Consider the following 12,732-nt stretch of genomic DNA (forward strand, 5'->3'; position numbering starts at 1 on the left):
TGGCAAGGGGTGTAGTGGCAAATTGTGCAGGGTCCGTTCATGATGGTCATAAACATTATACAACCTTTAAGTTTATACAGGACACAGGTGGCGCTGTGGTCTAAACCACAGAGCCTAGGACTTGCTGATCAGAAGGTCGGCAGTTCAAATCCCTGTGACGGGGTGAGCTCGCGTTGCTCGGTTCCAGATCCTGCCAACCTAGCAGTTTGAAAGCACACCAAAAAGTGCAAGTAGATAAATAGGTACCGCTCTGGCGGGAAGGTAAACAGCGTTTCCTTGCACTGCTCTGGTTTCGCCAGAAGTGGCTTAGTCATGCTGGCCACATGACCCGGAAGCTGTCTGCGGACAAACACCGGCTCCCTCAGCCAGTAAAGCGAGATGAGCGCCGCAAGCCCAGAGTCGTCTGCGACTGGAACTAACGGTCAGGGGTCCTTTACCTTTAAGTTTATACAACAATCTTATAATCTTATATGCAAGTGTCTCTGCGTCCATTCCATGTGTCCGTGGGATTGCGCTACTGCGCATGTGCCCCACGGACAGCCATTGGGACTTGGAGCACAGAGACTTCGGACGGGATAAACCAGGAACGTGAGAGAGATTACATGCTTGCATATACACAACCATACCCCCCAAAAGTGTGCGGCTTCCCCTTGCCTCTGCTGCGCTACGGAAGGATCTCTCTCTTTCCTCCTGGTTTCTTCTCCGTTAGAGGGGAAGGAGAGGAGGCAGGCGTGTGCTGGCGAAAGGGAAAGGGAGGGTAGGTGGGTGTGGATAGAGAGAGAGCGCGAGCCACGAGTGATGTGACTGCTGGGCTGAAGGATTGTTTAGCCATTACTGAGGGGCGAAAGCAGGAGAGCGGGCGGGTGGGCGCACCCGCGGGGGAAGGGGGAATTAGTCCCTGGAAGTGTGTGTGGATTTTTTTTTTGGGGGGGGGGGTTGGAAGGACTGCTGCAACTGGGACCAGTGAGGGGAGAGAGAGAGAGAAGAGGAGTAGAAAAAAAGAGGGTGGGAAATGGGGAGGGAGAGAGGAATCTGAGGAGGCAGCTGGGGCGGGGAAGGGACTGAGTGAGGGGCTGAGGTGGTGGAGGTGGGTGAGTCACTGGGGGGGGGGAAACCCCGCTAATTAATTCTAGCACCCATTAATTTAACGGGCTTCATGATACTAGTTATACAATAATACTAATAAGGGATGCATTATCAATGCAGATCCCTGTGTTGTATTTTAGCTAGATCTTCCTGCCAACCTAGCAGTTCGAAAGCACGTCAAAATGCAAGTAGATAAATAGGAACCGCTACAGTGGGAAGGTAAACGGCATTTCCATGTGCTGCTCTGGTTTGCCAGAAGCGGCTTTGTCATGCTGGCCACATGACCTGGAAGCTATACGCCGGCTCCCTCGGCCAATAATGCGAGATGAGCGCGCAACCCCAGAGTCGGTCACGACTGGACCTAATGGTCAGGGGTCCCTTTACCTTTACCTACTATTTTCTGTGCACGTGTGTGAGTAAATGATTTGGACCTCGTGGTTTCTGTGCTCCTAAATGCTTAAGCTTTGGAACATACAGAAGAACTCATTGTTCTTCCTGAGCGCCATCTCCAGAATGACCCTAGGAGCCAATCCTCAGTGGCTGACTCACCTCCTTTCACTGTGGCTCCAATCAGCATAAAGGATGAGAATACTTCTTCTCAGTAGCTAAAAAGCTCCCCTTTTATGCTGATTTGGTAGCTGTAGGATGCTGGAGACAGGGACCCTGCCTGCTGCAGAAATAGTAACGGTTCCCTCCCTGATTGCCTTTGTAGTCAGCTTGTGGGCTTCCAGGAGGCAGAGGGTGGGTTGCAGAGAGCAAGAGAGGGGGTCTGCAGTGCACAGCTCTGCTACAGTGCAGTCTAGGGTTTTGTGTGGGCAGGGGAGCAGTGGTGGGTTGGAGAGCAAGAGAAGTGGTTTACAGGGGCCTGGTCCAGTGGAGGAGAGAGAGGAAAGCCCATATGCCATTGTAATGGATTGTTTTGAAGTCACTTCTGCACCAGGTAATTTTTAGCCCCCCAATTCCCCCCCCCGATGTGTCCCTTATGTTGCCTGACCAAAGGTGGCAACCTTTGATATGATTGAACAGGGCTCCTGTGTCTCTAGATAGCGGCAAGAACTGCTTCCACTTTCAGTTCTAAATGAAAGTCACTCTGTGCTGCAGCTATATCTGTGGGCAGAGACTGCGAGACTTGTGTGTGGAGGACTGAGTTCTGCTCCACAGGGCAAAGCCAAACAGCTTATCTCTGCAGGACATACTGGCACCGTGACCTTTGCCAATCAAGTTCTTGATAGCAGTATGGTGTGCCACACCCAAGTCTTCGCTTCTCTCATCCCATTTCTTGCCTAGCTTAACTCCAACACCCTGCCAAGGCACTGCACCTGTGCGTACAGCCATGACTTCTTTATCCAATGACCAATTTGGCAGTTTATGTATTTTAATTTTTTTTTTGAGGCTGGCTTCCAACTGACAAGCATGTCCAAAGCAGCTGATAAGAGAAATAAAAATAGCAATATCATTGTGCTTACCCTTACTGTGAGGATTTCCAGGGACAGGTGCTTCCCTTTGTTTGGTTTTCTTGGGAAGGAGGCTACTGGTGACTCCCCCCCCCTTGCTATGTTTGCAGTATATTTACAGGTACACAGGTAGCATGTAGGTGGAGACACAGCTTAACCATTCCAGCAGAGAGCCACTGTTTCCACCACTCCCTTATCAGATATCCAGGAAGAGAGCCAGAAGCCTAAGCTACTTGCAGAGCCCTCTTGTCTATATGACTTTCTTAGGGTTGTCTCCATTGAAATTAATAGCCATGGCTTTCAGTGGGTAACTGACTATGGGTATGCTGCCCACAACCTATTTTGCAGAGAAAGCAGAGAGTTTAACATACAGAGGCCCTCAAACATTTTTGGGCTCAGGGGCACATTTGAAAATCTAAGGAATTGTTGTGGTTGCACCACAAAATACCCATTTCATGGAAGAAAAACTAGCAAAGCTCAGAACCTACCAAAAAGCAGGCAAAACATCACCCATTCAAGAAACAAACAAACAAATATTACACATTAAAAGTATCTCTAGAAAACCGGCAACTTCCCTGAAAGTCAGAATTAGTAAAACAAAAAAACCAAGTCTCACGCAGGGTGCAAGCCAAACAGAATCCCCCACCCACCCACCCAAGCAGAATGACGCTTGACTTTTGCCATGAATGCAGGATTGGTTACTTTGTGGCAGTTTGGGGGTATGGATCACATTGTTTACTTGCAAGTCCTTAATAGGAAATAAACCAAGTTTCCTTTTTACTGTGTGACTAGCTAGCAGCATTGTATCTCCACCTTGAAACAAAACATTGCATGCTTTCCTGATTAAAAGAATAAAAGTCGTGCATTAGATTTCCATGGCCCAGAGGGCAGATATGTTATTACATGGAATCTTAAAAAAAAAATCCCACTGGAAGTCCCCTGATAGGCTGGGGGTAGCCCACTTAAGGACATGAATGATCAGGGGACCATTAGCACGGCTGTGTGTGGGAGGTGGAGCTCACAAGGGATCCTCCCTGTGTGGGGAATCAGCTGTAAGGGTTATGTATTCATTATTTCTTAATTCTTTACTCACATGGCTTTAGGTAAGTTCCTGCAACTTTTATTCTGAGTTGAATTGAACACACAGGGTGTGATTTCCCTGTTTAACTAGCTCAAATGTCTTGCTCAAAACCAAATAGCAATGACTCTGCATTTAAAATGCAGCTGCTTCTTTTTTAAAAAAAAGTTTTTAAATTGTCATATTTTTGCACAGCAAGCTGACAAAAGAAGAGGGGAGAAAGGGGAGATATTGAGTAGGATACTAATAATAACATAAGGCAGGGGATACAAACCAGAGAAACTGCTGTGGGCAATCACATCTTCCCCACTTAGGTGGCTATTTGCACAATGTAGTGAGAATCCATTTGCAAAACAGACTACTGCATTCACTTGCCATTTCATAATAATTTTATAAGGCCAGGTGCTTCTGACATACACCTGTTAGGCCAGTCTTCCTCATCCTGGTGCCCACTGGATGCTTAAGACTACAACTCCCACTGTCCCTCAGCCAGTAGAAGCTGATGGAAGTTGTAGTCTGAATCATCTGGAGAGCACCAACTTGGGAAAGGCTTCACTGTGCCAATTGGTTTTTACCTGCATTGCCCTACCAGGTATACTCTGTGTCTTTGCTCATCCTTCATATCTTATGCAGCTTCTCTGGGATTTTGTCTTGACAGTACAGGGTCTGGATCCAGCAGGAGTATGGCAAGAACCCACTCAGTGACCAAGAGGACTTGCAGTGCTTACTTTCCCAGCAAGAAGAGAAATTAAACCAGCAGCAAGGTGGACTCAGAGAAACTAACTGGATCAATGCCCCAAGCCGATCCAGCTCTCAGTCACACACTACCTATGACAGCAGCTGCAGCCACAGCCGGTGGATGAATAGATAGCAAAAGCTCATTAAAGACTTGGAAGAACTCTGCCCGTTATCTCTTTAAGGAGAACACAGCTTAGTTATTCTGACCCACGGTGAGGAGTGAACAGATCAGCTGCATCTTGGACATGCTGCGGGTGCAATTGGCATTGCTCAGTGGTTCAGAGTCAAACTCACTCTATTTCCCATCCCCGCCTTGTTGTATGGCCTTGTTAGGTAGCATCTGCTGTCTCTCTTTGCACTGCGCCCTTGGTAGTTGGGATTAGCACAGCCATTGGGGGCTTTCTGAAGTCAATAAGAGAAAGTGAGATGATGGTTTAGAGCCAAAAATGAGGTTTCCAGGAAGAGAAATTTGAGACACAACAACATTGGCATTAGCATGATGAGCAGATGGAAGTTGACTGGCTCATTTGTATTGGGGGTCGTTTCCCAAATGACGTGGAGGGCTTTTGGCTTGAGACCAGGCATTTTCATTTTTGAGGTCCTCCAGACATTCTGTTTATTGAGCGTTCAATCTGATTACACAGAGCTTAGGTTATATCCAATCTTTATTGAGTATTCATTCTGAGTTCTTTGCAGGGAGGTAGAATAAACATTCTTCCTTATTTGCTTGCAGGGCGTTTTCAAATCTCCCTGTTAATAGTTCATTAACCACACACTTTTCAAAGCATTTCCCATCACTTTCCTAACAGCAAAAAAAATCAGTTTTGTTTTCTTTTTTTTAAGTGGATTTGTTGCACTAGGGTGGCAAGAGGGCTTTAATCCACAGGGCTTTAATTGCACAGAACTAAATTTCCAGGACATGCATGAATGCTGAAGTGCTTTTCATACAGAGTCAGCAAAACATCAACAGTTTGGTGTTAGCTATTGTGCATTTTGTTGCTGAAAGCCATATCCCAAAATACCAATAAATATCTAAAATACACTGGAAGCAATTCTCTTTCTTTCTTTCTTTCTTTCTTTCTTTCTTTCTTTCTTTCTTTCTTTCTTTCTTTCTTTCTTTCTTTCTTTCCTATTTCCATACTGCTTAATATATTTAAAAATACCCCTAAGTGGTGTACAGAAAACTAAAGCAACAACAGACAATTTAAACAGCAAGTTATAGAATCAGAATTGTAGAGTTGGAAGGGGTCACAAGAATCATCTAGTCCAACCCCTTGCAATGTTGAAATCTTTCATCAAATGTGAGGCTCAAACCCACGACCCTGAAATTAAGAGTTCCATATTACAAAAATATAGTTATTGTATGAGAAGTTATATTAATACAAACTACTAATAAATATAAACTGGTATCATTTCTTTCACATTTGGACCTACCCTCCCTCTCAGCCTTCTGGCTGTCACCTGGAATGCCACCCATTCACCTTGGCTCCCACCAAGTGCCCAGACAAACTCAGCTCTCCTGGAAAAGTCTCATGCAGAGAAGGGTTGCTGATGACATCACCCTAGGCTTGTTTTTTTTATGGGCAGGCCCATAAATGTGGATGGAGATTCCTCAGGCTGGCCACTGTTGTGTCCCATTAAATAGCCAGCTACACTCTTCATGTGCAATTCCATGTACAATAGGTTTGTTGAGTTTCCCAGGTGTTCCCAAGAATGGGGGAAAAATATTATTTATGATTCAAGTTTATTTCAGATTCAAAGGTTGGGGAAAGAATATTGGCGGTGGCGTCCCCCGTCCCTAAAATGGTTTCTATATCACTTAAATGGAAACCTCAGTTTATTTGTTATTTATTCCAACAATTTCCATACTGCTTAACACTGTAGTTTTTAAGTGGCGTGCAATGAAATATAACAGTGATCAAATCATTAAAAAAATTACCCAGGTCAACCTTACTTTCTGTGCATTTGTGCCAGGCACAAAGCTTGATTCTGTTTTGGCTGATAATTAAAGGTCTTCCCAACTTTGCACATATATTCCTGGTAAACGTTTCTACCAGTAGAAGTCAAGTCACATAGGAAATCATATCTTCTATCTTATGCTTTGTGTGCTGAAAGCTACAAATTATCAGTTGAACAAATGTTTCAAAACTTTTTACTTTTATTCTTCCCTGGTGTAATTGTAACAACTGACCTTTGGTTCAGGACTAACTTTTAATGCTAAGACAGGAGGAGATCCTTACCAGTTTCACTTGGGAGCATCAATCATTAAAATGGCAAAGAAATGCATGCATGCTGGGAGGAATGCTGTTAAATTCAGCTTTACATTCACCTATTTGCATTATTCCTTGGCCTACATCTCCTCGGCCTTTAAAAATGGCAGCAAACTAAAGCTAAACAAACAAACAAAAGCTGCTGGAAGACACTGCCAGTAACCTTCACTCCCTGTGAGAGTGACCTGCCAGAGCCAATTTGCGAAGCAATTGCAAATTCTGCTGTTAATCAAAGTGGCTTGGGGAGGAAGTTAGGCAAAAGCCCAGACAGTGTGTCTGGTTGCTCTGTAAATGGTGCAGGAAGCCACCAGTAAAACATGTGCATTGGAAAGAGAAGAGAGGTTGATTTTGGTAGGAATAGGAAGTTATAATAGATATGTGATAAACTAAGTTATAATAGATATGTGATAAACTGAGATTACATTTACAATAGGTGTTACCACGTGATAGAGGCTGTTTAAGGATGCACTGGTCAAACAGGAGCATTTTATATTAAGATTTAAAATCCACCACAGCTTTTGCCAACATGATGCCCACTAGATGGTCTGAATTACTGCCCCCATCATCCTGATGCCCACCAGATGTTCTGGATTACAACTCCCATCAACCTACAACCTGATGCTATGCTGGCTAGGGCTGATGGGAGTTGTAGTTCAAAACATCTGCAAGGTTGCTCGATCTGCATTAGGTGTAATTTTCACACAGTACATATTCGGTCTTTTGATGGTAAATCCCCAAACTGGAAAGTCAGAGATGAAAACTAAACAGATGCAATGTAAGTTTCTTTTGTTATAAGAAAAAATACTGCACCCTTTCCCTTATGGGGTATCTAAGAGCCTGTATGTAGGTTCTCTATCGGTAGGAGAAAAAAACAGAGGCCAACCAGAGAATATTGAGAAGCAAAGCAGCTAGTAAGCATGATCTTTATTAAATTGTTGCAACAGGGTCTCCCACTCCCCCCACACATGGAGGGAAGAGAGGAACCTAGAACATTGGTGTGGAAGATCTTATATTTGTTGTTGTTTAGTCGTTTAGTCGTGTCTGACTCTTCGTGACCCCAAGGACCAAAGCACGCCAGGCACTTCTGTCTTCCACTGTCTCCCACAGCTTGGTCAAGGTCATGTTCGTAGCTTCGAGAACACTGTCCAACCATCTCGTCCTCTGTTGTCCCCTTCTCCTAGTGCCCTCAATCTTTCCCAACATCAGGGTCTTTTCCAAGGATTCTTCTCTTCTCATGAGGTGGCCAAAGTATTGGAGCCTCAGCTTCAGGATCTGTCGTTCCAGTGAGCACTCAGGGCTGATTTCCTTCTTGCAGTTTGATCTTCTTGCAGTCCATGGGACTCTCAAGAGTCTCCTCCAGCACCATAATTCAAAAGCATTAATTCTTCGACGATCAGCCTTCTTTATGGTCCAGCTCTCACTTCCATACATCACTACTGGAAAAACCATAGCTTTAACTATACGGACCTTTGTCGGCAAGGTGATGTCTCTGCTTTTTAAGATGCTGTCTAGGTTTGCCATTGCTTTCCCCCCAAGAAGCAGGCATCTTTTAATTTTGTGACTGCTGTCACCATCTGCAGTGATCATGGAACTGTTATAAGCAAAAATCTTCCCTTATTCCCTTATGGGGTACACAAGAGCCACAGAACCCAATAAAGTAAAATCTCTCAGTGCCTTCATTTCTTCCCCTTTAATTGCCAGGAGGTGATAGGACCAGTGGCCATGATCTTAGTTTTTTTTGACGTTGAGCTTCAGACCATATTTTGCACTTTTCCCCTTTCACCCCCATTAAAAGGTTCTTTAATTCCTCCTCACTTTCTGCCATCAAGGTTGTGTCATCAGCATATCTGAGGTTGTTGATATTTCTTCCAGCAATCTTAATTCCAGTTTGGGATTCATCCAGTCCAGCCTTTTGCATGATGACTTCTGCATATAAGTTAAATAAGCAGGGAGACAATATACAACCTTGTCGTACTCCTTTCCCAATATATATACATGACCTTAGAATTCCTATAACATTTGAATAAATCAAAAATCAAACCTGAGTGTGTTCCTCTTTTCCACAGAAAACCAACGAGCATGGGCATGGTGTAACTACAGCTTTCCTGTTACAAAACAATGCAAAATGCTGTCTTGCTCCAAGGTTGTAATAGTAATCTTTCTAAGGACATGATCCTAAAAACATTTGTTTGGACAGTCTCTACTGAAATCAGCAAGACAGGAATGTGGAACTGATGGATCTCTAGATGTTGTTGGACTCCAGCTCCCATGATTTCTGGCCACTGACCATGTTGGCTTGGTCTGATGGGAGATACAGTCCAATAACATCTATAGGGGACCACATTACTTACCCTTGCCATTAGGACTTTATAATCATTGGTGTGTCAATGATCACAGTAACCCAGCCTTTTGGTTTCCAGGTACTGGGAGGAAAACATGTTGTGATGAATCAACTTCCAGGAAAAAAGGAGAGAGTTTTGCTGAAGCCACAGTGACTTGGACTAACTTCACTTCCTTGTGAAGATTTGTTTCCCCCAGCAACATAGTTTGGAATAACCCTCTTATCTGCTTGCAGACAGTAGGTGTCACCATTCTTTGGGGAAGGGGTAGGCACCACAGACAGGGCTTAGCGTGCGTGTCCACAATGATGATTAAAGAGTCAAGACTACACATGGACGAGCTTTCTCAGATCCTTATGAAGATATTCCTGTGCCTCTGAATATAAAGGTGGCCCTATTATTAGATATCCTGTTACTCAACAGATGCTGAGGCACTTCATTAGTGTTCCAAATGTCAACTCCTGTACTAAGCACATAGAAAGCAGCCTTATACTGAGGCAGACCATTGGTTTGTTGAGCTCAGTTTTGTCCACACTGACAGGCACTGGATGTCTAGAGCTTCAGGGAGGAGACATTCCCAGTCCAGCCTAGAGATGCTGAGGATTGAACCTGGAACCTTCTGCATGCAAAGCCTGTGTTCTACCACTGAACTACTGTCCTTCCCTTGGCATTGTCAGGGTTAGTTTCTCCTATATGCCTTTAGAAGGCATATTATATGAATTCACATAGTAAGAGATCCATCAGTGACTATTAGTCAAGATGGTCATACAAAAACTCCAGAGTCAGAGGCTTCAGAGCACCAGTTGCTGGAGAGCAACAACCTTCATGCCACCTGGTTATGGATGGGTTGGCAATTGTTGGAAGTGGGATGCTGGATGGACTTTGATCAGAGGACCCGCCTGGGGGATGCGGGTGGCACTGTGGGTTAATCCACAGAGCCTAGGGCTTGCTGATCAGAAGGTCGGCGGTTCGAATCCCCGTGACGGGGTGAGCTCCCGTTGCTCGGTCCCAGATCCTGCCAACCTAGTAGTTCGAAAGTACGTCAAAGTGCAAGTAGATAAATAGGTACTGCTCCAGCGGGAAGGTAAACGGCATTTCCGTGCGCTGCTCTACTTTGCCAGAAAGCAGTTTAGTCATGCCGGCGACATGACCTGGAAGCAGTATGCCGGCTCCCTCGGCCAGTAAAGCGAGATGAGTGCTGCAACCCCAGAGTCGTCCACGACTGGACCTAATGGTCAGGGGCAGGGGCGTAGCCAGGATCAAAACTAGGGGGGGTCAAGCCATGGTCGTTCAGGGGCGGGGCCAAGGCACAGAAGGGGAGGGGCCACAAAGTGGGCGGGGCTAAAGGGCCAACGGGCCTGATGACATCGTGGCGGTGGCAGCAGCGGCCACCTTGTGCTTCTGGGGCTGGTAGCGTTGGCGGCTACCCTGCTTGGCTGGAGAGGACGGGAGGGTCGGGCAGGCGAGAGGGGGTGGCAGGGCGGGCGAGGGCGAGGCAAGACACGGCCGCAGCCACGACGGCTCCGAGGCGTTGCTGCATATCAACATAATATTTCAACCATGGTTCAAGCCCCACCTTAGGAAAAAAATCCTGCATTGCAGGGGGTTGGACTAGATGACCCTTGTGGTCCCTTCCGACTACAATTCTATGATTCTATTGATATATTACCATAGCATATGCATCATTCTGCTTTCTTGAATTGTCCTACTCCTAGGCATAGCATCCAACTCCTAGAGGCCTAGGTGCCCCCCCCCAATTACTGGTAAATACCGTATTTGAAAGAGTCATCCCCCCATGTTGATGGGCTTTCTATGTGGGGCTTATCTGCCCCCCCCGTATTTTATTAAGGATGGAAGAGGGAGGGAAGGAAGGAAGAAATAGAGAGATAACTCATATTTGTGGGTGTCTCTGGATGACGCTGTGATGCTGGAACTCTGCAGCAAGAGGACAGGAGGGTCGGGCAGGCGAGAGGGGGTGGAAGGGCGGGCGAGGGCGGGGCAAGGCATGGCCGCAGCTACGACAGCTCCGAGGCGTTGCTGCATATCAGCATAATATTTCAACCATGGTTCAAGCCCCACCTTAGGAAAAAAATCCTGCATTGCAGCGGGTTGGACTAGATGACCCTTGTGGTCCCTTCCGACTACAATTCTACGATTCTATTGATATATTACCATACCATATGCATCGTTCTGCTTTCTTGAATTGTCCTACTCCTAGGCATAGCAGCCAACTCCTAGAGGCCTAGGTGCCTCCCCCCCCCCCAATTACTGGTAAATACCGTATTTGAAAGAGTCATCCCCCCATGTTGATGGGCTTTCTATGTGGGGCTTATCTGCCCCCCCGTATTTTATTAAGGATGGAAGAGGGAGGGAAGGAAGGAAGAAATAGAGAGAGGGATAACTCATATTTGTGGGTGCCTCTGGGTGACGCTGTGATGCTGGAACTCTGCATGTACAGGAGCCTTGTAAGCAGCTTTCTCTCTGCTTGATTTACAGCAGGCACGTCCAACAGGTAGATTGTGATCTACCAGTAGATCACTGGATGTCTGTGGTAGATCACTGGTAGGTCACTGGCACCCCTAAAAAAAGCTCACCCAAAATTTTCCTCCTCCCTCAAAAAAATTGAACTATGACCTGAAGCCCTAAACAAAAATGGGCCTCCCTCCCTCCTAAAAGAAGCTCAACAAGTTTGACCTAAACCCCCCAAAACAGGGCTTCCCTTCCTTTAAAAAAAAACTCAACAGCTTTGACCTGAACCCCCCAAAAGGGGGTAGATCACCCCCAGTTTTAAACTCTGAGTAGATCAGAGTCTCTTGGGAGGTGGCCACCCCTGATTTACAGTATACAGATGCAGGAGGAGGGGCAGACTGGAACACCAATGCTTTTTATAAACATCACTGTGTCTGTCAAAGCTACAGCCCCCCCCTTTCTTATTCACTTCCTTTTAGCCTTGCAGAGCCACCTTAGTCAAATTGAATCCTCTGAGTCTGCACCCTCATTAAATCGCCAATATAACTCTTAATGCTCCTGAATGCTCATTAACAAGTCCCACTTAAGAACAATAGGGTGAAATGGTCAGCTATCAAATCTTGCCTGGGGATATATGCTCCATTGTCTTAACTGCTTAACTACTGGTAGCCACTTTGCTTTATTTATTTGATGTGTTTTTGTTACTGCTGTGTCCCCCCCCCCCCAGCAAGTGGAGACTTAGCTGCTCTTGCTAAAGCAAAGCCTTTTCCACTTCAGTTTTTGGAGGGGAAAAGTGCTGGTTATGGTCTGTAAAATACATTAATTTTTTTGCTTCTGGGGGGGGGGCAGCTGCCCCCTCCTGCCCCCCTGCCTACGCCCATGGTCAGGGGTCCCTTTACCTTTAGAGGACCCAGAGCACAGGCCCAGACCATAAATTTGCATAAATGTAAAGAGATCTTATTGGAATATTTAGATGGCTGATGTCTCACCAGTACTGCAGTTTGCAGCAGGCTGAGCCCACCTTGTAAAGTTCTGCTATTGGGCTGCTTTCCATAGGCATCTGGTTGGCCACTGTGAGAACAGGATGCTGGTCTAGATGGTTCTTTGGCCTGATCCAGAAGCCAGACTTTTCCTTTGTTCTTACATGGCAGGGACTTTCTCATTCCAACTATGGATTGCAGAGCAATACCTGGAATCCTGACATGCTGGAAGGGGCCCATAGGATATATATAGTGCCTAGTGGTTGGGCCAGCTCTGATTCTAACAGACTCAAGCTTTGGCTCAGGAACCCAAAAAGT

General features: G+C 45.8%; 1 protein-coding gene across 2 annotated transcripts in view; it reads left to right on the top strand.

Moving 5' to 3' along the window:
- The window catches only part of LOC118087145 (dual specificity protein phosphatase 22-A), a 42,664-nt gene extending 37,266 nt beyond the window's left edge, over positions 1-5,398 (top strand). The window contains exon 9 of one of the 2 annotated variants that reach the window (XM_035119525.2): positions 4,282-4,467. In XM_035119525.2, the coding sequence (XP_034975416.1) occupies positions 4,282-4,323 (42 nt within the window). In that variant the 3' untranslated portion in view covers positions 4,324-4,467. Of the gene's footprint in view, positions 1-4,276 lie in introns of both variants that reach the window. The other variant, XM_035119523.2, reaches the window with a different exon arrangement.
- Positions 5,399-12,732: the final 7,334 nt, after the last annotated feature.

This window comes from Zootoca vivipara, chromosome 6 (assembly GCF_963506605.1).
Source record: "Zootoca vivipara chromosome 6, rZooViv1.1, whole genome shotgun sequence".
NCBI classification, from domain to species: Eukaryota; Metazoa; Chordata; class Lepidosauria; order Squamata; family Lacertidae; genus Zootoca; species Zootoca vivipara.